Below are 27,530 nucleotides of genomic sequence, written 5' to 3'. Positions count from 1 at the left end.
TGGCACTAAAGTCACGCCTATTGGCATGTGTGTGTGGGGGTGCGACGAGGACTGGGATAATATAAAGCATGTGAGATGTGTAATGGCAAAAGATCACTGACAGTGGACCTCTGAGCATGTGCACGACTGCCATATTTGTATGCAAAGAGATAGAAGGCCAGGACACTGTGCACATATCCTGACATGTGTATCGTGGGTGTGGGTATGTGTATGAGGTGTGTGTGTGTGTATGAGGTGTGTGTGTGTGTGTGTGTGTGTGTGTGTGTGTGTGTGTGTGTGTGTGTGTGTATGAGGCGTGTGTGTGTGTATTTACATATTTTCAGAATTGCAGAGGGGTAGTGCGACAGGGAGCATCACCCCAATCCCTTCCGCTAACCTCCCCAACCCACCCCTACCCCCCTCCCTGCTCCTCTCCTCTCCTCACCTGCCGCGGTAAAGTTGAAGAGCTGGGGCGGGGCGCGGCCGTTGGGCAGGCCTGCTCCCGGCTGGCGCAGCTCATCGAAGAAGGCGTGGGCGCAGGCCTCCAGCGGGGACAGGCGCGTCATGGGCGTGTACTCCAGCAGACGCGAGCACAGGGAGATCGCCTCGGGAGGGGTGCGCGGCTTGAAGACCTGGGACACGCAAACCAGGGGGGAGAGAGAGAGAGAGAGAGAGAGAGAGAGAGAGAGAGAGAGAGAGAGAGAGAGAGAGAAAGAGATAGAGAGAGAGAGAGAGAGAGAGAGAGAGAGAGAAAAACATGCAGTTAGTTAGAAAGAGAGAGAGATAGACAGAGAGAGATATATAGAGAGAGAGAGAGAGAAAAAAGAGATAGAGAGAGAGAGAGAGAGAGAGAGAGAGAGAGAGAGAGAGAGAGAGAGAGAGAGAGAGAGAGAGAGAGAGAGAGAAAGAAACAGATAGATATAGAGAGAGAGAGAGAGAGAGAAAGAGATAGATAGAGAGAGATAGATAGAGAGAGAGAGAGAAAAAAGAGATAGATAGAGAGAGAGAGAGAAAAAAGAGATAGATAGAGAGAGATAGAGAGAGAGAGAGAGAGAGAAAAAAGAGATAGAGAGAGAGAGAGAGAGAGAGAGAGAGAGAGAGAGAGAGAGAGAGAGAGAGAGATAGTTAATCTTTACACAGCGTGTTATTACGTCCTATACATTTTATTGAAACGGTGTCACTCTGAACCTCGAAAGTCTGTGGAGTAGCGGAGGGAAAATTGGTGCTGAAAAATAATAAACTGTGAAATAAGTGTGTCGTGCAGAATCAAGCACACGCAGGAGACCCATGATAGAAAGGTGTGAGGTTAGGGTGCATCAAATGCCCCTTGAACATTTTAATTTGGCAAATTTCCACTTCGCTCTTGCAGTATTGTTCCTTCGCACTACCAACTTCCTTGCAAAGTCCTAGCAAATTCCTTTAACACTGACCAAATCTGCTAATTTTTCAAACGTTGGGGTGTTTGCACCCTACTGGGTTGTAAATAGAGAGGGAGGAAAGGGCAGACGGAAAGAGGAAAATGAGAAGAAACAAGAAGCAGAAAAATAGAAATGGCAGTTGAAAAAAGAGAAAAGGAGGAAAATAGCGCAAGAGGAAGGGATAGATGGGGTTTAATAGGAGTGAAATGAGGGAAGAGAGAGTGAGAGAATAAACAGAGGAGAAACAGCAAAAGGAGAAAAAGAAGGACGTGGGGGCATATTGAAAGATGGAGGGGGGAGGGAAAGAGGGATGTGGTCGGAAGAGGGTGAGGAGAGGAGAGGAAAGGAGGAGGGGAGAGTAGAAAAAAGAGATGAGAGGAAAGGAGATGAGTGGAGTGGAGGAGGCGAGGAAAGGAGAAGAGAGGAGAGGGAGAGGAAAGGAGAGATGTAGCTGGAAGAAGGGAAATGGGGGGGGGGCGTGGTTGGAAGAAGGGGAAGAGAGGAGAGGAGAGGAGAGGAAGAGCAGGAGCGAAGTGAGAGCGGCAGTTCATTATGGAATCATTAGTTTGGGTCTAATAGCCCAGGCAGGAGTTCATGCAGCCACAGCCCCATTTCCCATTTGGAGCAGGGCACTCATTTTCTTGGGATGACTGCTGGGAATGTCAATTATTTACTTAACCAACCGAAAGGGAACTTCGGAGTACACTGGGAAGAAATGATTAACTGCCAAAAAAAAAGACCATAAGGGGATAACAGCAGTAAAAGAGAGAAAGCGGGTGAGAGACATGAATGAGGGGTGAGGAAATGATGATTTTTTTTTTTTTTTAAATTGCACGCAATTTAAAAAAATGTGAACCTAAAATAAGCGGAAATTGCCGCCCATGGCAAAAAGATAATTCTACTTGGAAGAAATTGCTGGGGACATGCAAGTTAAAAAAGGCATGTCAGTCAAATCCAAGGCAGGGTTAGGAAAAAGAGAGATCATTCAGCTTCCAAAAAAGATAACCAATATAATACATTCATACTTGATAAAAACAAATTATTGTGACTTATGACCCCTGATCTACAGTTGACCCAAGAAAACATGCTTTTTCTTCAAGAGATAATGGTCCTGTTGAAAACAGTTACAAAAGTGGGGTAAAAAATGAAAGCAATTTCCATTCTGAAAGTCATCTAAGCTTAAATATTGGCCTTTTCTTAACCTCACTCATGGAAGGTTTAGGATATAATAGATTTTGGTAGGTCATATGCATGTAAGAGTTAAATATCTGAAGGTCCTGGTGAGTAAAAGCATCGTTCCTTCTTCTCACCTTTGTCCAGGGGTGTGCTTTTATCTGGGGGAATTTGAACTCTGTGTAGTTGGGGTTCATCTCTCTTATCTGTTCCCTTGTTGGAGTTCCAAGCACCTGAGAAGTAAACACAAACACACAAAAAACAGTTACAATGTTGTTCATCTTAGTTTTCTTTTTCTTCTTCTTATAAGCCACAGTCTTAAACTGCTAACCCAGGAACACATCAAATCATACAGCTGTAAACTGGCCATGCAAGTGCCTCCTCAGTACAACAACCTCAGAACAACATCAGGGCACCATCCTCCTCTATACAACATCTTATACAACAGTCAACACTCCACAGAGTAACAAATCCTTGCAAGTCCCAGAAATAACTGGATCATGGAGTGTGAGTGACAGCCATCACAGCCAATCAAGTGATGGTCTTGGGAAAGATATGCAAGCTAATCCGGCCCAGATAGAGTGGGTCATCATGATGAATGTGGTGGTGGTGTTGTTATTGTTGAAGGGAAGGCTAGCCAGAAGATATCAAAACTAGCCCTGCTGCTTTTAGTATATTCCCATGGGCTTTTGCCTTTTTTTCAGATAGGACAGTGAAGAGCGTCAGGACAGGAAGCGTATGTGGAGAGATAGAGACGGGGTAGGGATGGGACTCGAACCCTTGGTGCTTGCAACCCTTGGGCATGCAAGCCCAAATGTGGGGGGGCTTAGCGCACTTCGCCACAGCGCACCCCCGCCCTGCTGCTTTTGGGGGGGGTGGGTGTAGTGCTTGACAGAGCCATATATAACGGCTCTGGTGCTTGAGGTTGTCATCTTTGGCTCTCTGAGTGACAACTCATAACGAGGGTCACCTCACGGAACCGCACCAGCACTCCTCTCAGCTCCATCCATAATTCATAAGTGCAAGTTGTCCAGAGTGATGTGCTCAAGTGCATGTCAAAAAACTCCAAAACAATCTCCACCCTTGCGTGCTGCACTTGGAAGGATGGATGTCTTGCAAGCACTTGGGAGGATAGCTAGCTGCATTCCTCATCATGTATCCTTCCAAGGACACGTGTCCTTAAAAGAAAAATGAGGAGGAGGAGGAGGGGAAAAAAAAATCCTATCATGCTTTAATTTAATGATCGGAGCCTGATTAAGCGTCTCATTAAATCATCAGAGGCTGCTGCTGAGTACCCACTGTTTAATGTCATATTAGGATGTTAATATTTGATAACGTAAAGGATGTCCCGGACAGGTAGTGAGTCAGATTTAATTACGCACGCGATTAACACTGACCGCAACCTCACTCGACTAGGATCGGGCCCCGGGAAATGACGGGTTGATTGAAGGTCAAGTCCGTGTGATGTTGAAACATCATCCAGACTTAAGTTCTCTCACTCGTGTCAAGAGGAGGATCTTCAACTTGGGTGGCATCGATTCGGGCATCAACCCCACAACCTCCCCCCCTCATCCCAACACACACACACGCTGTCACACGCATGCATGCACACACATACACACACACACACACACACACTCTCACACACTGTCACACACTCTCACACACTGTCACACACTCTCTCACACTCTCACACACACACACACACACACACACACACACACACACACACACACACACACACACACACACACACACACACACACACACACACACACACACACACACACACACACACACACACACACACACACACACACACACACACACACACACACACACACACACACACACACACACACACACACACTGCTGCGCTCGTCATTCCATACATACTCACACACACTGCTGCCAGTCCCCTTCAATTACCCACCATCAGACTCATTACGGCCAACGAGGAATTCAATTACACATGTGAGGGAATCACGGGCAAATGGAGTCGGACACGGCTGGCGCCAGCGTCCCCTACCGCAGCATATTGTTCCGTCGCTGTGCCATCATCAGCCTCAGCCTCCCGACATATCACTTTCGCTTTCAATATCACTTTAAGGGAAGTAGTCGGTTGCTGCCCAAGATCTCTCTTAAACGTTCAATTAGGCCTCGTTAAGTTTGACTGATGAGCGAATACGACACAACGGTCTAACTCTGCAAGTTCTACACTCTAGACTAGATGGACAGACAGACACGTCACTATTATTCGAAGATGACAACAGAGTGCAGCGGGGGAATTCGGAGAGATATCCAACTATCCCAGTGTGCGTGGGGTGGGGCAGTCATGGCCCATTGGTTAAGGAGATCTGATCAGATGGTTACAGGTTCGAATCCTACTCTCCCTTCCACCCTCTACCGCACACTTCATGGCTGAGGTGCCAATGAGCGAAGCACAACAAACCCTATACTGCTCCAGGGACTCTAACTGTAAAGTCGCTCGCCTGTAAGTCGCCTGCAAGTCGTTTTGGAGAAAAGTGTCAGCTAAAGGTCTGTTTAGACTCCTCCTTCAGTCGCAGGACACGCACTGCCAGCGGGGGATAGCGGCAGACCACGGACAATTCAGCCTGGGAGAAATATACGTTGACCGCTGCAAGGGGTCGTTTCGGCGCTAAAAGAGGGGGGCGAGGTGGTTGTTTGGGTACGTGATCTGCCGACACTCCCCGCTGACAGTACGTATCCCGCAATCGAAGGATGAGTTTAAACCAGGCTTAAGTGTAATGTAATGTAATGTGTGCGTGTGTATTTATGAGTACCCTGGGCGCCATTTCTTAACAGGCCTGCACTGCTACCCAGTTACACTGTGGTTTGAAGCGATATTTGAAATATCCAATACATGCTGGCTTGTGCAAATGTGTTATGTGCATAGCATACATCACTTAAGACAAAAAACAAAATAAATGCAACTCTGCTGGGTGAAGCAGACTTGGTAAAGTCAAGCAGATGGAGGGGACACAGAGTCAATTTGACATTTCATCAGAAAAGGAGTCCGCCTGAGATCACACTACAGAACTGGGAGGCATGTAAAGTGAACGAACACCCGTAAAATCACATCTGCAGGGTTGGAAAGTACAGACTAAAAAAAAATAGAAAATAAAAGCTGGATGAGGAGAACAAACAGTCATAACTTTGAAATGTTGGGTTCTTTCCACAACAGGAAAGTAGGATGTCACAACATGTCACTTCCAAAATAAAAAACGAAGGTATTTTGATAGGTGGCAAGTGATCATAATGATTATGATACTATGATACCTCTCCAATCTGGAGAATTAAGTTCTATTCATAATATTCTAATCAATTCTAATTAAGTTTTTAAAAAAATATTCTGTTCTATGGACATTCCAGTAGCTGCCACACAGTGCTAAAGTGAAGGCGCCAATCGGCTGGAGGCCTTCCTCGGCTACAGGAAAGTTATGTTAGATGAGGATCACTTCAACGAGCGCAGAAAAGTCTAGAAGTTATGCAGTCACTACTGCAGCTTTATAACTGAAAGTAGCAGGAAATCCCAGGCATAGCTTGCTGCAGGGGATGTGAGTGGTGTGCGTGAAAGAGAGAGTGGAGTGAGAGTGTGTGTGTGAGAGAGAGAGAGAGAGAGAGAAGTAGAGACAGAATATGCGAGAATAAGTATGAGCGAAAGCTAGGAAGAGAAAAAAGAAAAGAGGGGGATGTAAGGATAAGAGGTGTGTGTGTGTGTGTGTGTGTGTGTGTGTGTGTGTGTGTGTGCGTGCGTGCGTGCGTGCGTGTGTGTGTGTGTGTGTGCGTGTGTATGTGTGTGTGTTTCTGTACCTTGCAGATCTCTAAGAGCTGGTGGGTGATTCCATGGACATAGTTAAGTGATAACCCTGGCTAAGTTAACATACAGAAACTGGTAAACCTAGTCATAGACATCCTGCGGGGCTCATTTAGTAATGAAAGGTGTTCAGGCTATTCTAATAGAACAGTGTTCGTGTTCTTTACCACTGTGCCGGGGGGAACACAAGTGTGCCGTGAGAGATCATCTGGTGTGCCGTGGAAAATTATAGAATGATTGTACATTGTTAATATAGGCAATAGGGTTTTATTTTAAGTTAACAGTTACAATTGGTGCTGTACCTTGATATTTTAGTGTGCCTTGGCTCAAAGATGGTTGAAACCCACTGTATAAGGAAGATTTACCACTATCTCAAGGTCCACATAACCTGGTTTACAGCTGAAGCAGCTTAGTGGTTCACTCTGCTGTGTGTATGCAAGTGTGTGTGTTTCTGTTCAACTCCACGAGGTGGGCCACTTCGCTGTAACTGTGTGTGTGTACTTAAGTGTGGGCGTGCGCGTTTGTGTTTGTGTCCAAACTTTGATGATTTCCAGGAGCTGGTCCACACCGCTTTGTTTGTGTGTGTGTGTGTGTGTGTGTGTGTGTGTGTGTGTGTGTGTGTGTGTGTGTGTGTGTGTGTGTGTGTGTGTGTGTGTGTACTTTGATCTCCACTACGCTGTGTAGGCGCATTCAGGCCTACCTAGAACCGTACCGGTGCCCGTTCCCGCACCTAATCTTGAACAGAGTCAGCGTTTTCATGTCGCAATTCTGAGCATGCTGGATACTTGGTCTTTCCCTGCAAACCTGACGACAGCGTGGATGTCAGCAGGTTCATCCGGCTAACAAATGGTCACATATGGAAAAGTTCAGAACCCAGTATGAATACGGAAGGTTCGCAGGTAAGCAGACGTAGCTGGTGTGGGAACGGGCACCACTCTGATCGGTCTGAACACAGCAAGTGTGCGTGCGCGCGTGTGTGTGTGTGTGTACATATGCATGTGTGTGTGTTTCTGTCTGTACCTTGATGATCGCCACGAGCTGGTCTAGTGTGTGTGTGTGTGTGTGTGTGTACACGCGTGCATATACATACACACACACACACACACACACACACACACACACACACACACACACACACACACACACACACACACACACACACACACACACACACACACACACACACACACACACACACACACACACACACACACACACGTGTGTGTGTTTCTATCCATACTTAAATGATCTCAATGAGCTGGTCTACTCAACTGCCACTGTCTGTCTGTGTGTGTGTGTGTGTGTGTGTGTGTGTGTGTGTGTGTGTGTGTGTGTGTGTGTGTGTGTGTACATATGCGTGTACATATGCGTGTGTGCGTGCGTGTGCGTGTGTGTGTGTGTGTCCATACCTTGATGATCTCCACGAGCTGGTCCACGCCGCTGTCCCCGGGGAAGATGGGTTGTCCCAGCAGCAGCTCGGCGAGCACGCAGCCGGCGGACCAGATGTCGATGTTGGACGTGTAGTCGGTGGCGCCGAAGATGAGCTCCGGGGCGCGGTAGTACCGCGAGCAGATGTAGGACACGTTGGGCTCGCCGCGGACCAGCTGCTTGGCACTGGGAGAAGGAAAGAAGAGAGGAGGTGGAGGAAGAGGGGACATGGAGGGAGAAACAAAGTTAAACGTGGACGCCTGAATAGAGAGAATGCATGCACAGGGAGGCAGACATGCGGGGACAAAAAGGTTGATCTGGGCCCAGGATAGAGTTTTCAGTGTATTGTATCGTATTGGGGGATGGAGCCCTTTCAGATGACTTTGTCCTGAGCCTGGCTAAAGCGGTCAGCGGCCCTGTGCACGCACATAAAACAAGAACAGGTGAGAGCATGGGCAGGGTTGCCTTGGCCTTCAAGGTAGTCGGAAAGTCGCAGTTCCCAATCTAATGCTTAGGAAAAATAGCCTGGAGCAATCTATGGGGTACTGTCGTGTCCGTCAGGATTGTTAGACAGTCCTGTGGAACTAGCAGAACTTTAGCTTCCAGGGGTCACATAATTTTACGTAATTTGCGTCAGCCATTGGCTGCTCCATGTGCAACTGCTGAGACGACAAAGGTTTTAAAAATGTAGATCATTTTTAGCAGTTCATATAATGTTGTATGATATGGATATTTACAGTATATGCACAATTTAGTTAAATGTCAGACACACACCAGCAAACAATTCCTGAGTATTTCACCTAACATAGCTGTATGTTAGTGGTGCTAATAAAAAAAAAACATTGAAAAGATGTTGCGGCACAGTTATTGGTTTTTGGCATGTAGCTGCAAGGTAGTGGCATGAACAGACAGGACAGTCAGGAGTATTGCCAGCATTCCCGACCTTATGATGTTCACCTTGAGGAAGATCTATTAGCAGATCTTCTACATTAGCAGATCTTCCCCATGTAATTTCCAGCATGATACAGCTGCAAAACGTAGTGTACTTTGCCATGATAATAGTAGTTTATTACTTGATACTGTAAATATTCAAGAAAACGTCAAAATTGGGAATAGGCAGCAGCATAGTTACAATACCTACTCTAGCCACCATCCTACATACTGCACCCCTTAACCATCTTCTTGGAATAGCCCCTGCGTACTTTGTGAAGTGGTGTTGTAGAACTGGCCTTTTCCAAGGCTACAGCAGAGAAGCAAGATGACAACAAGGCTGATTTTACAGTCCTGGACGGTATGCCAAGAACCTGGCTCTGTAGTAAAGTAGGTTAAGTTAACCTTGAGGTAGTGGTAAATCGTGTAATAGAAGAGCATAGAAAATTATACCCATCCATTAACCTAGGCTATGTATTAGCAAGTTTACCACTTCTCGTAGATTAATTCAGCCAGGGTTATCATGACTTAATCATGTTCTTGGAAAGGCCCACAAGCAAAGCTTGCTTGACACAAACAAAAAGGTTGTTGTCAACAGATGCCAGCAAGCCAGAGGCTTTCATAGCTCAGTGGTGCCGACAAACAAAACAGAATCCATAAAAACAGCACACCGCATGTGGCTTTCACAGCAACTTTTAGACAAACTTGGAGTTGATATTCAACTCAAGTATCTGACATCTGCGCTCCTTGCTTGAAGTCTTTTGCTTTTGCTGTGCGTGACGAGCTCTATGAGCGTAGCGGCATAACAGATTTGTAGGTTTGTCTTAAATCAAATCTCGTCTAGTAACACGTAATGGTGTAGTCTGCAAATTGGTCTTCGCCATGCAAAGGGTAGGGTGTAGCACTCAGCCAGCATAGGGTCAACCTGGGCTTTGAGGCTTATTTATCAAGACGAAAAAATGGCTCATCACAGAAAGGACAAACGAAGAAAGAAATAAGAAAAAAATCCTGCAGATGTCACAATGCTGGAGGCCTTTGTAGACAAGCAGAAGCAGTGACAAAAGCATGAAATTAAAATGATTAAAATCAATAATATGCATTGTGGACAGCAAAGGAGACCACTTCTGGTTTCAATGGCAACTTCCACTTCAGTATTGATTCAACCAAAGCACACAACATCAGTAAAAAAAATGGTTTAGATATGCACGAAACACTCTTGCAGGCAAAACATTTCTTCTCTTTTACATCACATTTTGTCAAGTTACACTCAGAATATAAATGTGATATATTATTTTGTTGCTGGTGCTGAGCAACACTGACACATCTGTCAGCAACAACAACTTACAACATTTTTGGTTAAGAACAACTTTAGGTCTTTAGGGCATTGACTCCCAATGACTGGGCGGGACAGGACCCACATGTGGGTTGTGGATTTGAGTCAACTTGCTCGCTTTCCTAGGACAAATCATCCCAGCTGTATCTAACCACAAAATATGTGTCACTTATGGATTATTGCTGGTTGAATTGGCCTACTGCTCATCATTGTACAAACTTGAGTAATGGGCTACTAACTGTTCAGATCTTTATTCAGACAACAGTGCTTTTCCCACTGTTTTGCCAGTAGATCTTCGTCGTGGAGCTGTACTGCGATGTCAGACTAGTCTGGTGACCATTTCTAGTGTTTTTAACGCCTCCATGGGATAAAATAAGACTTACAGAAGCTAATTTTAATACTTTTAATGCTGAAAGTGAAATTCAATGTTTTTTTAACACTTCTAATAACCTGCGGGTACCCTAACAATAAATATTCAAAATGTTCAACTAATACACCTTCTTTATGCGATTCATATCATATCATATAATGAACAATGTTGCTGACTTGGATCACAAAGCTTTGTAGCTCGCAAGATATGAGACTCAAGAGTCCTCCGAGAAAACATTTGGTAGGATGGAAGGGAGCAGCTTGAGGGACCAGAGCAGTACTGGTCTGGTGAGCACACGGTGTGCCCGAGTGTCAGTCACCGAAACCACAGGAAACCACATTAAACATGCAGGCCCTTTAAACTAGCCCCATTAGGCCAAACAGGTGGCAGCTAGGCAGGGCAACATGACACGCACACCAGGGAGGGGAGAGTGGGGTCAGAAAAGGAACACCGCTCCTCCAGTGCTCACCAGAGGCCGTGATTGGCCTTCTCAGGGGTGGAGGACCCCTTGCCACAGGTAATCGCCACGTTACCCGCTTTTCTTTGTCAGGGGCAGGCGTGGCATAATGGTTAGATAGCTAGTCTTAGGAGCAAAGGGTTTCAGGTTCGAATATCACACAACCTACCGATTGGAAGAATGTGTATGGATGGACAACCTGTACCTACGCCTTCATCCATAGCTTCAGTGCCCTTGAGCAAGGCACCCACCTCACATTACTCCAGGGACTATAACCAATACTCTGTACCAGCATCAGCTAAGTACAATGTAATGTACAGTAATAATAAACAGTGTTACCAGGGAACACGTTGCCACGGCTTGCAATATTACTTGATTTAAATCACACACACACATGCACGCGCACACGGGCTGTAACGATATTGTATTGAACCGAGAAATACTGTATCGATTCGTGACACAAGAAAGCAGCTTCGTGATATGCCCTTTCGAAAGTTCTGTTACCCTTCTGTCCAGAGAACAACCACATGATGTAATGGTGCTTCCTAGCTTCAAATCATCATTATTTTTAAACTTGTAGCCTCTTCTATTCTACCTATAAACGATCATCAAAAAGATAGATTTAAGAAATTGTGGGGTGTATTGAACCGTAGGTCAAAAACACACTTTATATAGATATAAGTGGAAGAGACTTTTTAAAATAAAAATGTGTGCGCAAACTTGTCCACTTTGATGCCTCTTTAATGTTCAAGGACGTTCACATCCACACTTTTATAACGGTCAACTGTCACATTATCAAACTGCTGCCTGCCATTTCGTGGTTTTGCTACGAGAATACCCGAGTGAGGATATCCTGACAAAAAACTCACAGGATGTCAGTTGCGCACAGGAAAAAAATAAATCAAAAATCAAAACCGATTCAACCGTTGTATAACTTAATGTCACACATAACGCTCACCAGGGCAAATGTTTTCCAAACCAAATATAAGGTCATTGGATGCTTTTTCTTGGTCAGACACACAAAACACATTTTCTGCATTAAAAAACATATGACTAAAGCATAAATGGGATGCTAATCCGGTACTTTACTGCAAGGCCAGGCCACACAGAGGCAATCCACTTAATGACTGCAGAGTGCGCCAATATGATTGGACTGTGTGTTCCAGCATCAATAATAAGGTCACATGATCAGAGCTGTCATTAGGAGAGCGGTGAGTCATGTGGCACTAAGCTATGCTATAGGTACCCCTTTCTGACCTTAAAAATAAAACCATGCAAAATAAGTGCATGTTGCCTCGGTTTGCACATTAAAACAGTAGTCAGTGCACTTGCCGGATATTAATCATTGTGATGCATCAAAGTTGAATTGTCAAGCACTGCTGGGTTCGTCTAGCCAGAGGTTACACAATGTTAGACTTTCCCCCAAATGACCTTTCAGCTCACAAATGACAACATAACAGTGGAATAGTAAGTGCATGTTTGTTTTCGTACATTTTGATTTTAAAACCAAAACTGGATTAATTATCTCACAGCAATGGGTAAGCCCTGAGATATGACTCTTATTGCCTCATTGCAACAACACAGTACAGACACTTCTTATCCCAAAGGTAATGATGGTGTCCAACAGTAACTACAGGTGTTCCCAGTCCATATCAGGCATACAATTTCATGACATTTCAATGACTTTCCCTGACCATAAAACAGAATTTCCATGACCTCTCGTTAAGCTATATGCCCAAAATATTAATAAGAGAACGACATTTAGGGCTGTGGTCATCAATTTGTAGTAGCCTACCAGTCTTTAAAATTGCCATTTTCAGTCAACTCTCTTCTGCATTTGCCCGGCATGTTTGCCTGACATGAGAAGCTTCTTGACGTTTTTGGATGCTATAATGTTGCGGGAAGTATTTTAGACAAAACAAAGCACAAATACCGATGAAATTCCATGATATTCTATGACCAGTGGAAACCCTGGAGAACAGACCATTCGCCCAGTAACCCCTGCATAGCTGAGAGTCCAAAGCACTGGTCCCAGTGCAGCTGGATGGCTATGCTTAGGGAGTTAGTCTTGTGCTTGTAATCATGCTTTAGCCATGAGTTAATAAATGCTTTTTCATTTTTTTAGGGGCATTTTTGCCTTTATTTCGATAGGACCGTATGAGGTGACAGGAAGTGAGTGGGATAGAGAGATGGGGGAGGATTGGCAAATGACCTGGGCCGAAATCGAACCCAGATCACCGGCATAGTAACCCAGTCCCCTACCATTAGGCCACAGCAGGGCCTCATTATTTACTTGGAGTTGCCTGGACTATACCTTTTTTGTTGAGTTAGTCTTGTGATGGGAAGGTTTCAAGTTCAAATCCAATGCCAGCAGGAAGAATGTCTGTGCCCTCCTGTACAAAGCAAGGCACCCAACACTACACTGCTGCAGAGACTGGCTGTAACCAGCACCCTCTACCTAACTGGTCCAGTATAAGTCGCTTTAGGGCAGGGGTGCCCAACCAGTCGATCGCGAGCTACCAGTCGATCTCGAGGGGAGTGGCAGTCGATCGCGAGACATGTAATGTGACGGGGAAAATACTGTCTTTCAAAAGTAGGCTATGTAGCAAGCTGCTGGTACTGTATTGGTTAGATAATTAGTCCCACGGTAAAACAGAATGAGGGGAAAGCATTAGGAAGTGACCGTAAGGGTATTACAGTTGATTCATGTGTGCACACATGTAACATCGGGTGAGTAACAGAACATGATGTGCGCAACGATGCGTTATGACGAGGCGATATGCGAGGATCTTCGTCCAAATCGCTAGTCGCATGCATCATCGCTAACTTCGGTTACATCGCGTGTCGCGTGTTAGGGAAATGTTAGTTGTTGACATATATGGAATTCACTTCAATTTGTGCTGTTTCTTGCTCCAGTTGTGGACAAAACGATTGGCCAAACTCACAACAGAAAGCCTTTGCTGTGGTACTGTCCCAGAGAGCTAAAAAAAAAAAAAACGTTCATATAGAAGTCACTCTTAACAGGGGTGTTAACCAATCCAATGAGTTCTCTCATTGCTCTCTCTCTCTCTCTCTCTCTCTCTCTCTCTCTCTCATAGTAAAGTGAACTTAACTAGCCTACTATTTACTCATAACAAATGGTGAATTTCTGAGCCCTTTTTTAATTTGTACCACTCAAGGCATGATAATGCTTCATCATATTTTAGAAATAGGGCATATGTGCCTATATGCCTTTTATATACCAAATGTTTTATCATTTTGAAATTGTTTCAGTTGTTTATGACTTGTGTAGGACTGAAATTATCTCTGCATACTATCAGTGCTGCATTGCTTTGTAAACATAGGCTATTCAGCAGACTTTGAAAACACACTGAAAAGATACGGCCATAGTAGCCTAAAAACATTTTGTTCATAATAATGGTGATTAATAAATGGTGATCTTAAATTTTCATACTGACATCCTTAAATTTGACTTGGTAGATCACGGCAGACCATCAATTTCAAAAGTAGATCTCGGTTAAAAAAAAAAAGGTTGGGCACCCCTGCTTTAGGGGATCAGGGAAGAGCAACTTTCATGATAAGGGCAGCCAAATTCTTTCATCACCACCATCAGAGGGCCACATGACCACAGATCTGACCAGAACTCGCAGAGTGCCAGGTGCAGTTGGTTGCTCTGACTATAAGTATTGTTTGAAAGGAATCAGCCAAACGGTATAATTACTGATGGAATGACTCAGGTTTTTTTTATATATAAATCTGAAATTCAAGGGTTTCTTTTTTTAATTAATCTTTTATCTAAGGGCCACACTGAGAGAGGAACTGAGCCGCATGTGTCCCCCGGGCCACCAGTTGCCCATGCCCATGATGGAAAAAAAAACAAAACAAAAAACAAGCAGCAGCAAGGGTAAATGTAATGGTCCTTGCTTACCTGCCAAAATCACACAGCTTTAGGACAGCAGTCTCGGGATCCACCAGTAGGTTCTGGGGCTTGATGTCTCTGTGGCACACGCCCTGGGAATGGATGTACGCCAAACTGCGGAACAGCTGATACATATACACCTACACAATGTGGAAGGAGAATAGTGATAGAAATAGAGAGATAGTGATAGAAATAGAGAGATAGAGATAGAGATAGAGAGAGAGAAGTTGAAGAAATACTGTTCTTAGTCATGGTCCCTCAATGGCAGAAAAAGCTACCAGATGCTACAAGATCAGTCATTTCATTCAACCTTCAAGGCTGTGATGGTGACAGTATTCCTTCATTTAAAAACAACAAAAACAAACAAACAAATAAAACACTAACCCTGCTTGGCTGTACTTCCCCAAATACTGTATGCCTGTATGCTGCAAATCATGTCCTTGTTTATAAGTCGCTTAAATGTATGTGCTACATGTAATGTAATGTAAATCCAAGAGGAGAGAAATGTAAAAGAAAAATCAGAGATTGACAGCAATATATATATATAGAGAGAGAGAGTGGCACAAAAATACTGCCTATACCGCGGAAAAGCGAGTCAAAGCTCACTCAACTTCTCTAAAAATAAACTAGCGGTAACTGTTCTCGGGTCTTTTTTTAGAGTGGCAGGCAGGCAGGCAGGTTACCTTGACGTAGATTATGGGAATGATGGTCTTGGCTTTGTTGAAGTGTCGTGCCACTCTGTACACCGTCTCTGGCACAAAGTCCAGCACCAGGTTCAGATACACCTCATCCTTCTATGGAGAAAAAAAAACACACAGGAAAACACTCAAACAAAATAAAAAATGAAACATTTCATCATTTACATACAGGGCTCTAAATTAACCCATTTTATCCTGATGCAGCGCATACGTTAGACCAGGCGAGGGGAACCTATGTATCGAGGGCCGTTTGCGGCCCTTGAGGCCGTTTTATCCGGCCCCCAATATAATTTCAATGTTATGCAGCTTCACATGAAATATGACATATTTAGTAAAGGAATCTTAGAAAATACTTTCGCAATACAATTCAGTTATATTCAGGGGGCCTAGAGAAGGTGGGGTCTGTTTTAAAGGTGGCTGCCTTCAATGTAGTCCTAAATTGCATGGGGAAATCCTGATTTGTGTTCATAGTACGGCCCTCTGAGGACTTTTACGGAACTTGAAGGAATTTTAAGTGGCTCTTTGAATGAAAAATGTTCCCCATCCCTGCGTTAGACCTTTAGTACCTGGAGCAACATGCTATATGCTGCATTCAGGCTCTTGCGACTTGAGTTTAAAAATCTGGGTATGTTAGAACCGAATTAACATATTTCAATGCAAATGAGGGTCCTAGCTTTTAAATGCAACTTATTTCATGCTTTCATCATGTGCTTCGGAGGCTGAGATATTTAGGTTTTAATAGGTAGAGGGCACCTTTTCCCAAAAAAGGGCTTCGGTGGTCAAAACTCCTGCACACTGTTCTCATTTGCAGAGTAGACTTGCAATGTTTCGGTCTACTGACATTCTTCAAGCAATTCAACAATTGTCTAACGTTGGTGACCCAGAGGAGGTGTGCAAGAATACTACACAAACAGGTTCCATAGGCTAAAATGCTGATGAAATTTCAGTTTGGCTAGTAAAAAATAGGGGTGTAAATCACAGCCTTCATGACGATACGATATCCATTTCTTAAATCAGGAATTCGATTTTTTTTTCGATACTTAAGACTTCCCCACGATACGATGCGATGCGGTTCGATTCGATTTTTTCCAATTACTTTTGCACTACTATTGTGTTATGGAGCAAGGGCATTGCACAGGGGCCAGTGATTCAATTCTTTAAAATGCTCTGTTCCACATTATTACGCAAAGTAGTTTTGTAGAGTTGTAATCCAATCCAATCCTTTCTTTTCTTCACATTTACATCAAAACAGTTGGAATTTGGTACCTTCTAAATTATATTTCAATGTTCAATACTTGGTGATAAGCTCTTTGTCTTAGTAACTGGAATGCTGCTTTTAACATTGAAGTCAATGGCAGGGCATTGCATGGGAGTTATGGAAGCCCAGATATCCTTGATGCTTTGCTCTCAGCTGATTTTGTTTGGTCTGGTGACCCACACTCTTCAATATACCCGTAGATTTCCATGCCACGTTTAGGTGCTTTGGAGGTAATGACATTCTAACTCACCAGACATAAAACCCCATTTAAAATGAATGGGATGTTATGTCTGGTGACTGAGTTAGAATGTAATCACCTCCAAAGCACCTAAACGTGGCATGGAAATCTACGGGTATATTGAAGAGTGAAGTGTGGGTCACCAGACCAAACAAACAAAAACAGCTGAGAGCAAAGCATCAAGGATATCGGGGCTTCCATAACTCCATGCAATGCCCTGCCCTTGACTTCAATGATAAATGCAGCATTCCAGTTACAGCTTATAACCAAGTTTTGAACATTGAAATGTAATTTAGAAGGTACCAAATGCCAACTGTAGGGAAAAAAGGAAGAAATGTGGATTACAACACTATAAAACTGTTTTACGCAATAATTTGGAACAGAGCATTTTGGGCATTTTAAGTTTTTTATTATTTTAAAAAATACCGTTATCATTGGAAGGTTCATTCAAAAACGTTTTAATTGTACTCTAATGGCTGATGACTTGAAAATTATGACGACTGTAATTTCTATTGATTATTTGGGAAAACGGCAAAAAAAAGTCATTTGCGTAATAATGTGGAATGCGGCGTACTAGCCGCTTTGACCCATTAGTCAGTGTGTGTTTGACTGATGGTAAAAGACAATTCTGAGCCTGAAACTTCAACACATGAAATAAGAAAAAAAAGAACATTTGCAAAAATTCTTGCCAAGAAACGGTCAAGCGTGAAATACCATCAGCCCTACAGATGCTTTTAATACAAGTCCTATTAAGTCCTATGAAGCACCTTGCACCTTGCAACCAGAAAGTATGTGCTGCCCACACAAAAAATCTAAAAAGATATAGCAGTATGCATTGATTATCATAATTTCTGGTACCTGTATTATTGCTGAATATCATCAGCATGGTAGGCAAGAAGAAAAATAATTAATCTATACCGGCAATTGAGCTGAGGTGATGCACTTTTGAATGTATGTAAAATAACATTGCACCACTGACTATAAAAATCCCATCCTAATCTGTTTAATACAGCGTGCAAAGCCAAGATGTTTACAATACACTCCTTTGCTAAGGCTGTGATTATTGGTTTTGTGTCAAATGAAACAGGCTAAATGGCCTGGGAGAGAGAAAAGCAGTTGTCAAAATGGCATGCTACAGTCAGGGCCCAGTGTTGCGGTTGCCAAATCCTTGCAAATTAACATCGATTCCGCTCTCATTCACTAGCTTCGCTACAGTTCTGTTCTGTCTCCCACCTCCCGTCAAACCTCAATCCCCTCCCCATCCCCCCTTTGGAACGATAATCAATTCCGAGTTTCTCCAGCTTGTGTATGGGGAAGAGGGGGTAATTTCTCACCCTCTGTGAAAAGAAAAGAACATGTTTTGCAGCTGCACCGTCTCTCTGGGACGGATACAACCAGAGCCATGGAGGTAAGAGGTCGGCCGATCCCATGGATCTTAATGTTCCATTTTTAATGCAGCAATGACAGCTTATCAGGCCTTTGACAAATTCTATAGATATGTCATTAACATAGTTCCACTTGTTCCAGGAAGTGGCCGTGGAACACAGAAAATGTGGTAAAGTTAAATGTAAATAGCTTTTAATTTACCTTTGCTTGTTATGTAGTGGTTCTGTGTTAGTCTTTAGCGGACAGAAAAATGCAGGCTAGAACTATTTGAACCTACGTGCATCCTGTCACCAAACTGCTTTCTGCATCCTTCTTGTCAAAACTCTGAATTCCATTGCTCTGGATACGACTGCAGCTGCAGCTTGGGGAGGGGTTCAATTCAATGTTAGAATATAAGAAATGTAATGTTAAAAAAATAGCAGTGTTGAGTTGACATCTGTCTTTGGAGATTCAAAAATGTTCTGTGCAAACTAACGAATTCTTGAAAATTCACCTTTGATGAGCATCCTAAACTAATATTTTGTAACATAACCATGGTTTCTGATAACTGCTCATCTGTGGTGCATGGAGTTGACCATCATCTGGCAACGGTCACCAGGTATTGCAGGCCAGCGTAATTGTACTGCATTCCACAATTCCTCTGCGTTTCTTGGTTTTGCCTCCTGATCAGGATGTTTTTGTCAGCCAGCAACTCTTCTATGGGATTAGGGTCCAGGAATTGTGCTGGCCACTCAATTAGTTGGATGCTGTTTGGTCTGGAACCATGATTTTGCTTGCTTGTGTGTTTGGGGTCATTGTATTGTTGAAACATTCACTTCAAAAGGCATTTCCTCCTCAGGGCAACATTGCTTCTTCCAGTATGTACTCAAACTGATCAATGATCCCTGGCATGTGGTAAATAGACAGTTAAGCATGAAGGTGTGGGAATGGGGCATGTATGATATGGGGATGTTTTTCGTTCTATGGAATTGTTCCCATTTACCTCATGTCAAACATCATGGATCAGTTAGAGTACACCAGGGTACTGGAGGGAGTCATGTTTCCCTATACTGAAGAGGAAATGCCCTTGCTGTGGAACTAGAATGTGCAGTGCAGTGTCCCCGATGCTTTTGTGCTCATTTAAACACAATTTATTTGAAGAATTTTGACATTAATTAACCTTTTTAAAGACACTGCTATTACTTTGAGCATAACTGTACATATTGAAATAATGGCGTAATATCACACAAGGATCATGTCTTGGATAGATGGGGGCAGCAGTTATGTTATGGTTAGGGAGTTGCATTGTATATCACAGGGTGGAAGGTTCAACTCACACCCTTACCAATCCCTCCCTGCTTCCATGGCTGAAGTACCCTTGAGCAAGGCACCTATTCCCAGACTGCTCCAGGGACTGTAACAAATACCCTGTAACATCTCTAATTTGCTAAGTGTAATGCAATGAAAATGAGCCCAGACATTAGTCACAGAGGTGTGTGTTTTAGACTAGTGCGGTCATGTAATGTATGGACCGAGACTGACCTTCTCTCCACTAGAGTAGAAGAAGTAGCGCAGCCGCACAATGTTGCAGTGGTCCAGCTTCCTCATGATCTGAAGCTCCCGATTCTACACACACACACAACAATGAAAGAGGACAACCATTGGCTATGGGCCTCTGCTGCTTTGAGATTGACAAACATTCAACCAAGACAGACAACCACACACTGGGTGATCAAATGTAGAGTAGAGTAGAGTAGAGTAGAGTAGAGTAGAGTAGAGTAGAGTACTTTTATTAATCCCGAAGGAAGTTAAGGTATCTGTCAGCTTACATAAACACACAAATACATAACATACAAAAAAGACCTTATACACATAATTCTACATTACAGTAAAAGTACAGCACACTGTTGAGTACCACCACACATGCTCTCGCTCTCTCTGTCGCACACGCACACGCACACGCACACGCACACAAATGCAGTGCAGTTTACAGCTTTGTTAAACAAAATGGTGAATTACTAGCTGGCTAGAATGGGGAAACTAGACACAACAACACTATATACACATAAAAGTCTGATTTCACTGCGCCGACAACACCGAATTTCCTAGAGCGCCGTGTTTAATCTGGCAGTCAATTTGTGCTTTTTTCGGTATTAGTGTCACTGTGAGTGACTTTAGCATTAGTGTCACTGCGAGTGCTTAAGAGTGTGCCTGTGGGTGTGATAAGTAAGCAACACACCGCAGGTATAACAATGTCTGAGTGACTAGGCCAACTGTGCACATCTATGTGGATCAGCACCTTAGTGCCTGGATACCAACAGAGATGATCAAGAGATTAACAGAGGGGGAGAAGAAAAGAGACACACAGAGAGGGGGTAAGACAGGGGAAGCATAGAAAAGCAAGAGAAAGAGTACGAAAAGTAAATCAAGAGAGAAAGAAAGTGCGAAAGAAAGAGAGGGAGAAAATAATAAAGAGAGACGAAATGGGGTAACAGACGTGAGTGCATGTGTGCGTCCATGTGTATTTGCATGTGTCCGTGTCCGTGTGTGAACTTGCCTTGAAGCGCTTGTCCTGCAGCACCTTCTTGATGGCCACCAGCTCCTGGGAGTCCACGAGGCGCGCCTGGTACACCACTCCGAAGGAGCCATTGCCGATCACCTTGATGTCCGTGTAGGACACCTCCTGCGGGCGGTCTGGGCCTTGCCCAGGGGTGGCCACCACCGTAGTCACCTTCCCACTGTCCCCTGCGCGCGCGCGCGCACACACACACACACACACACACACACAGGTTGGTGTCAATCCAAGCAGAACAGGATGAACTTGACACCAAATCTACAGGTGAAAGTCTTTGGCTTGTTAAGAAAGAATAAGACGGATCTAACAAAATGTCTCTGTTTTAAACTTTTAGAAAAAATATATCTATACACAAGTGACATAACTGAAATGAGTCACTATATTTTAAAAAAAATTGATATCTGGATACTCCTTGTTGCATCGGAGCTGGTGAAACTGACCATCATAGCAATCTGATGGACCAGGAGGCTGGCACTGCAGACACTTTCAGAACACCTTTGTAAAACGTCCAACAATGCTCTTGGTGCAGAATGATACAGTGGTGTGTGCAAGAATGGCCTTGCATGGAGTTGGTTCAATTCCAGTAATTTGACCTAACATTATGCTTGCACAGACAGACAGACACCATGAGTAAGCTTAACCCTACATATACAATAATTTTGGCTCTAAATACGGTGCAAAATGTAATTAATTTTGCTCCAGTTTGCATTTCTTCTTTTGTTTAATTCCGTCCCACAGATAAGGGCATGTGATAATAAAGTACCGGTAATCAAATCCAGAAAAGAAACAGTACATAATGCTTAAAGTTGCAAGAAGTTTTTTCTCATGTCACCAGTGTGATTCAGCTGCTATAAAACACACATCTTTCCTGTTGCTCTCATCGTAGCAAATCCCAACCGTAGCCTACCCAACCAACCACTGACCCAAGGTGCACCTGACCAGTCATGTTACGTTATCCCCATCCTGCACAAAGATCTGTATCTATATAGGGGCAATGGAAATTCTACGCCAGCTATGGCCAACACGGGGAAAAAGAGAGAGACGGAGGGGAGGGGGAAAAAGGTGAGCAGTGAGGTATGTAAGACAGCAAGTTTGAGACATAGGGACCGGATTGCAATGCCCTCACGGTGACCCCATCATCAACCGCTTAGGCTCCCTGGCTGCTGGCACACAAGAGGGGAGAGAGGAGTGACGTTGGGTAGGAACATGCAACATGAGACCATCCGCAGATGAGTGCGCCAAGTCAACATCAAAACACACGTGCAGTCCAGTCATGCCTATGCTGCAAAGGTGCTGAGCATGCCACAAACGCCCAGACCTATGCAAGGGCAGCTAGGCAAACTCAATAGTTGTTTTCATTTGTATACACGTAGATTTAAGTGAAATGAACTCAAAAAATGATAGTGGCAGTGGTGTAGTCTACGTAGAACGCGGGTATATGGAGTATACCCACTTCTAAATTTCTGGGATTTCAGTATGTCCACTTAAAATTGATTGAACCATTGTTTTGAATGGCACAACTAGTATACCCACTTCTAAAAATGCTCAAATATACAGTATACCCACCATAAAAAAGTAGACTACACCACTGGATAGTGGGGAATAATTTTGTGATTGTTCACAAACTTGAACATCACATCTCAATATAAAAGTCTATAACATTATGAAAACACATTTAAATAGCTGTACATTGGATACATTTTACATTATATTACACTTTATCCAAAGCAACTTGGGTTTTTTTTGTTTAGTACAGCGTATGGCTTTAAGTTGGGTGCCTTGCTCAAGGGCACTTCAGCCATGGAGTGGGATAGGGAGTGGAAGAGTGGGATTCTTGGGGTTCTCTTGACCTTTTCCCTTTTTAAAAAAATCACAAAAATGTATACAAACAGGCTATTTAGGAAGGTCTTACCTTGGTAAATCGTGCCGTCAAGGCAAAGTGAAACATTCAACTACAGGTACTATCCTACTGTACCATCATCGAGGGGCGAAGACCTTTGGAAAATAATTGACCTAGTCTGTTTGAGAGCACACTTCCAGACAGATCCAACATATTCGAGACCTATCTAGTCGCTGCTTGATTTTGCATGTTCCAAAAAAATAAATAATGGTTCATGGAAATGCGTCAATTATTTGCCTGGGGACCTAGGGACAGATACCCCCATTTATTTACGACAGATTACCAGGATACCATGGGCCTGCAGTGCAGTACAAGACTGCTTCTAAACTAACCTTGGTTCTACTTCTTTGACACACCACACATAAATACTAATGTAATAAGACTTATGCTAAACCACAGGACAGCATTGTTTTTATTGTGTCGATAATTAACTTAAGGCCAAGTCAGCGATATACCAAGTTAGTAAAGTGGATGCTCCCTAAGTAAGCTTACCTAGTTACCTTTGCGTCTGTTAAAGATCATAATACCAGTGCACTCCCTTCTGCATTACAGCTGATTAAGAAGTTGATCTGCTGCAATGATTAACCAAGTGTCAAATCCTCCTCTCCGAGTATGCGACACATACCTAGCTTCAGTGATATTAACTAATATTATATGACTTGTTTAGTTGGTTGGTCGTTAGTTAGGTGTGTTGCTTCAGATGCAACGATACTGCGTTAACTAGCTTACTATTTTTGCCTAGCAACTGGATATCGACCACGAACTTGTGGATTTTCTATGCACTGCAAATATGTACAATGTCGTATCTTGCTAAATACCAAGCTGTTTGAAGTAGCTAGAACTAGAACTAATGTTATTGGGTTAATGATGCAAGTGTGTAAAATACGACGATGTGTTAGCCAGCTAAGGTTAGCTAGTAAGTTGGGAGTTATTTTGCTAGCTAGCAACATAGCTTGGTATTTAGCCACCAAAATATACTCGTTGATGAAATGGGTAAACGCTAACCAGATAATTTTACCCTTACTGTATTCATTGCCATTATTATATTAATATGCGAGATGGACGTTTGATTAACTTATTCACGTTCACCTAGCCAACCATAGCAACCCAGCTGGCTACCTCTTATGAGAAATGATCATGTCCATCATCTGTATTATGGCTAGAAAGCTACCGTCCGCCTAAAACAACGCAAACACACACTGACTAATTTTGCAGTCTTTGAGATGGCATTTTATAAAGTCATGTGTAGTTCAAGAGAGAACAATGGGAGAAATACTCACTGGCCAGCTTTAAATTTCCGCAACCAGACGAAGATGTCCCCGAGGCCTGCGAGACCCCGGACTTTCCTGTGTTGCTCCCCACGACAGCGGCTGATCCAGCGGATGATGAAGCGGCTCCGGGAGCGCCTTGAGGCTCAGCAAAAGAGCTTGTCCTGGGCCTCCCGCTGCCGCTCATATCTATTGCAAGGGTGGCGGGGCGGGGGATTTAGGGTTTTCCTATCCGATCTCTGTTCGAGTTTCGACTACACCTCTAATGAGTTGAATACTTCTGGAAATAAAATAGACGAAATGGTTTCTGTCTCCCTGCGTCTCCCCCTGGTCTGACTTCGAACGTCTGGCGAGACTAGCAGCTACGGTTCTATGACAGTTTGCAATGCCTCCTGGGAAATGAAGTTCTTCGCAACGCTATGTCGAACGCTATGTCGAAACAGGAGCGTTTCGATGAGACAACCAAAACAGCTACTGTCCCATGGAATTTTGAGTCGGACCACAGATGGCGCTACTTTGCTATTTCAAAAAGCATCTAGAAATTCAGTGCTTACACAGGGGGGATAGGACTACTATGGGCTCTGCATTGCCTTGGAAGTTGTCCAGGATGTTGGGTAAATTAAGGTCTGGTTTTAGCAGGCTAAAGTGGACGCATGGAGATTACTTTGCATGTAGCCTAACATTTATTTTTCAATTTGATAAAACAAAAGCAAACATCCAAATGGGAGTGGTGCAGTGGAAACTGCTGACCCATTGTAAAAGTATCCATCATTTGGAAACATAGCCAGACTACAGGTCAACATCTTGACGTGTTCTTGGGCAGTTGTCTATGGTTTGGACGATTACCAGCTTTTGCATCTCACCAATTATGTGCTTTATTTGTCATCAGGTTTGTTTAGATTTAGCAACGAGAATCAGATAGCCTACCATTACACATTAGGTCTATAAGTAGCCTAGGCTACTTGCAGTCCTCTGCCAATTGCATCTCTGATTTTTATTAGGGGCCAAGCAGCGAAGCTGGCGAAGGCCCCTATAGAGTTAGTAGGTTTTCTTCATTATTATTATTATTATTATTATTCTCTAGTCACCATTCCTATCCCTCTGCAAGTCTATGGCAGCCCATAGAACCGTAGGCAGGAAAATGCTGTAAATTGGCACAGACATTCGGGGCAGTCTCAGCATTACCCACAGCAATTTATAGGACCCCAGCCCCAACGCTCTAGCGCCACCAGCAGGTCAAAGTTGCACGTACGTTTCTGCTTGTAACTTTTGAACCGCTGGGCCAATTTTCATAAACTTGGTATCCCTGGAATCCTTGAGTCAAGACGAATCCAACGCACTATATGACGTCATTTTCCGCCAGGATAGTTTTCCCGCCATTTTGAATTTTGTAAAATTCAATAAAAATGTTAATTTTCCCGCAATTTTTGACCAATTCACCCGAAATTCGGTATATAGTATCTCTGGACTGAGCTACACATGGGGTCTTCAGGAATATTGGATATCTTTTATCGTTTAGCCGTGAGAGTCAATCAAAATTGTCGTAAACGTGGCAAAACAGGAAGTGAGGTCATATCTCAGCAACCGTTTGTCGAATTGGGCAGGGATTTTGTACACACATAGTAGTCCATCCCATGACCTACCACAAAAAAAATCAGATCCCCAGCTCAAACTCTGTAGCGCCACCAGCAGGTCAAAATTTTAGCTACATTTTTGCCTGTATCTTTTGAACCGTACTCCCAATTTTCAAAATATTGGTACACAGGTCATCCTCACACCATGTTGCACCCAGGTATGGATTTTCGTAACGATTGAAAAAACTATCAGCTCACAGCAGCCATTCAAAATTGTGGAAAGAATGGAGGGATTTTTTCTCATCTCTCTGTCTCCTCTGCTCCCCCTGCGCACGTTCACTGACACCATTCTCGGCAGGGGGTCAAGCCCCACTGCCCCAGCCCCTGCACCCCACCCCCCACCCCCTCCTCACACACACACAGACAGACAGAGGGAGAGGGAGAGGGAGAGGGAGAGGGAGAGGGAGAGGGAGGGAAGAAGGGAGGGAGGGAGGGAGAGGGAGGGGGGAGAGGAAAGAATTTTGAACACCTCTTGTCGTTTGCCGGTGACAGCCAATCAAAATTGTCATAAAGGTGGCAAAACAGGAAGTGAGGTCATATCTCAGCAACCGTTAGTCAATTTCTGTTAGGATTTTTTGCACACATTCTAGTCCATCCCATGACCTCCCACAAAAAAATCCAGACCCCAAGCTCTCTAGCGCCACCAACAGGTAACAGGAAGTGAGCTCATATCTCGGCATCTCTTCAACGGATTCAAACTAAACTTGGTTTACGTGATCACACTCTCGTCCAAGGAATGCACACCAACATTGGCGAGATTTGGACCAAAGGGGGCGCTGCAGTTCCTTCTGTTGCCGTGGCGGCTCTGGCAAGTTTACTGCTTGGCCCCGCATTGCTGCTTGCAGCTATATTTATTATTATTATTATTATTATTATTATTATTATTATTAGTGGTAAGTAAAGTTGGAAAGCCTTTGGATCATTTCATTTATGAGTCAGAGTCAGATGTCTATATAAAGATACAATCTGTTTTTCAGACCTTTTCTGTTAAACGCTTACTCTGTCAGCTGGGCAGCTAATGACCGTGACAGCTTCTGCATGATGTAACTGGATCTTGTTCTTTCCACTATGTCTACTCTTCAGTGTGTCTCTTACACACACACACACACAATCTCTCTCTCTCTCTCGCTAGTGTCTCTTTCACACACACACACACACACACACACACACACACACACACACACACACACACACACACACACACACACACACACACACACACACACACACACACACACACACACACACAGTAGATGGGTGTAGCAGGCTGCCCATGTGACTGCTGAGGCCCCAGGTGCTATGTCATGCTGTTTGTATAGTTAAAGCCTACTATGTTTCCAGGAGAGGAGTTTCGGTCTCGTTTTCCCTCTACTCCAACAGCCACCCACACTCGAATGTCCACTGAATGAATGTAGACTGTAGAGTGAACAGCACGCCAGCGCTTCTCAATGTGTATAATGTCTTTGGTAGCCAAGGCTGTGGAAAATGATGTGCCGTCGCTCATTACTTTCCGAGAGCTCAATGTTATTTATACCCGTAGGCAATGTCGTGGCAAGTGGCTGACGGAGACAATAGAATTTCTGCTTATTTGCACCATAATAAGCAAGACACAGACAGTAGGGCTGTGCAATATATCGAATTTATATTGTGATCAATATTGCTGTCAAAGAATATCAAATTGAAACAATATTTTTGTCATTTGTCTACTGCCAAAAGGTAGGTTACACTAAGCGCAAAACATTCCCCTCC

At 43.7% G+C, this 27,530-nt stretch overlaps 1 protein-coding gene across 1 annotated transcript in view; it reads right to left on the bottom strand.

Annotated features, from left to right (window-relative positions):
• The window catches only part of LOC134436314 (glycogen synthase kinase-3 beta-like), a 32,171-nt gene extending 7,622 nt beyond the window's left edge, over nt 1-24,549 (bottom strand). The window contains exons 1-8 of the mRNA XM_063185467.1: nt 24,160-24,549; nt 20,962-21,149; nt 19,947-20,030; nt 15,529-15,639; nt 14,855-14,985; nt 7,818-8,022; nt 2,708-2,803; nt 425-611 (exon numbers count right to left, since the gene is read on the bottom strand). Of these exons, the coding sequence (XP_063041537.1) occupies nt 425-611; nt 2,708-2,803; nt 7,818-8,022; nt 14,855-14,985; nt 15,529-15,639; nt 19,947-20,030; nt 20,962-21,149; nt 24,160-24,334 (1,177 nt within the window). The 5' untranslated portion in view covers nt 24,335-24,549. The remainder of the gene's footprint in view (nt 1-424; nt 612-2,707; nt 2,804-7,817; nt 8,023-14,854; nt 14,986-15,528; nt 15,640-19,946; nt 20,031-20,961; nt 21,150-24,159) is intronic.
• Nucleotides 24,550-27,530: the final 2,981 nt, after the last annotated feature.

The sequence above is a fragment of the Engraulis encrasicolus genome, chromosome 20, assembly GCF_034702125.1.
Source record: "Engraulis encrasicolus isolate BLACKSEA-1 chromosome 20, IST_EnEncr_1.0, whole genome shotgun sequence".
NCBI classification, from domain to species: Eukaryota; Metazoa; Chordata; class Actinopteri; order Clupeiformes; family Engraulidae; genus Engraulis; species Engraulis encrasicolus.
Note: the sequence above shows the minus strand (reverse complement) of the source record. Positions and strands in the feature narration are given on the sequence as shown.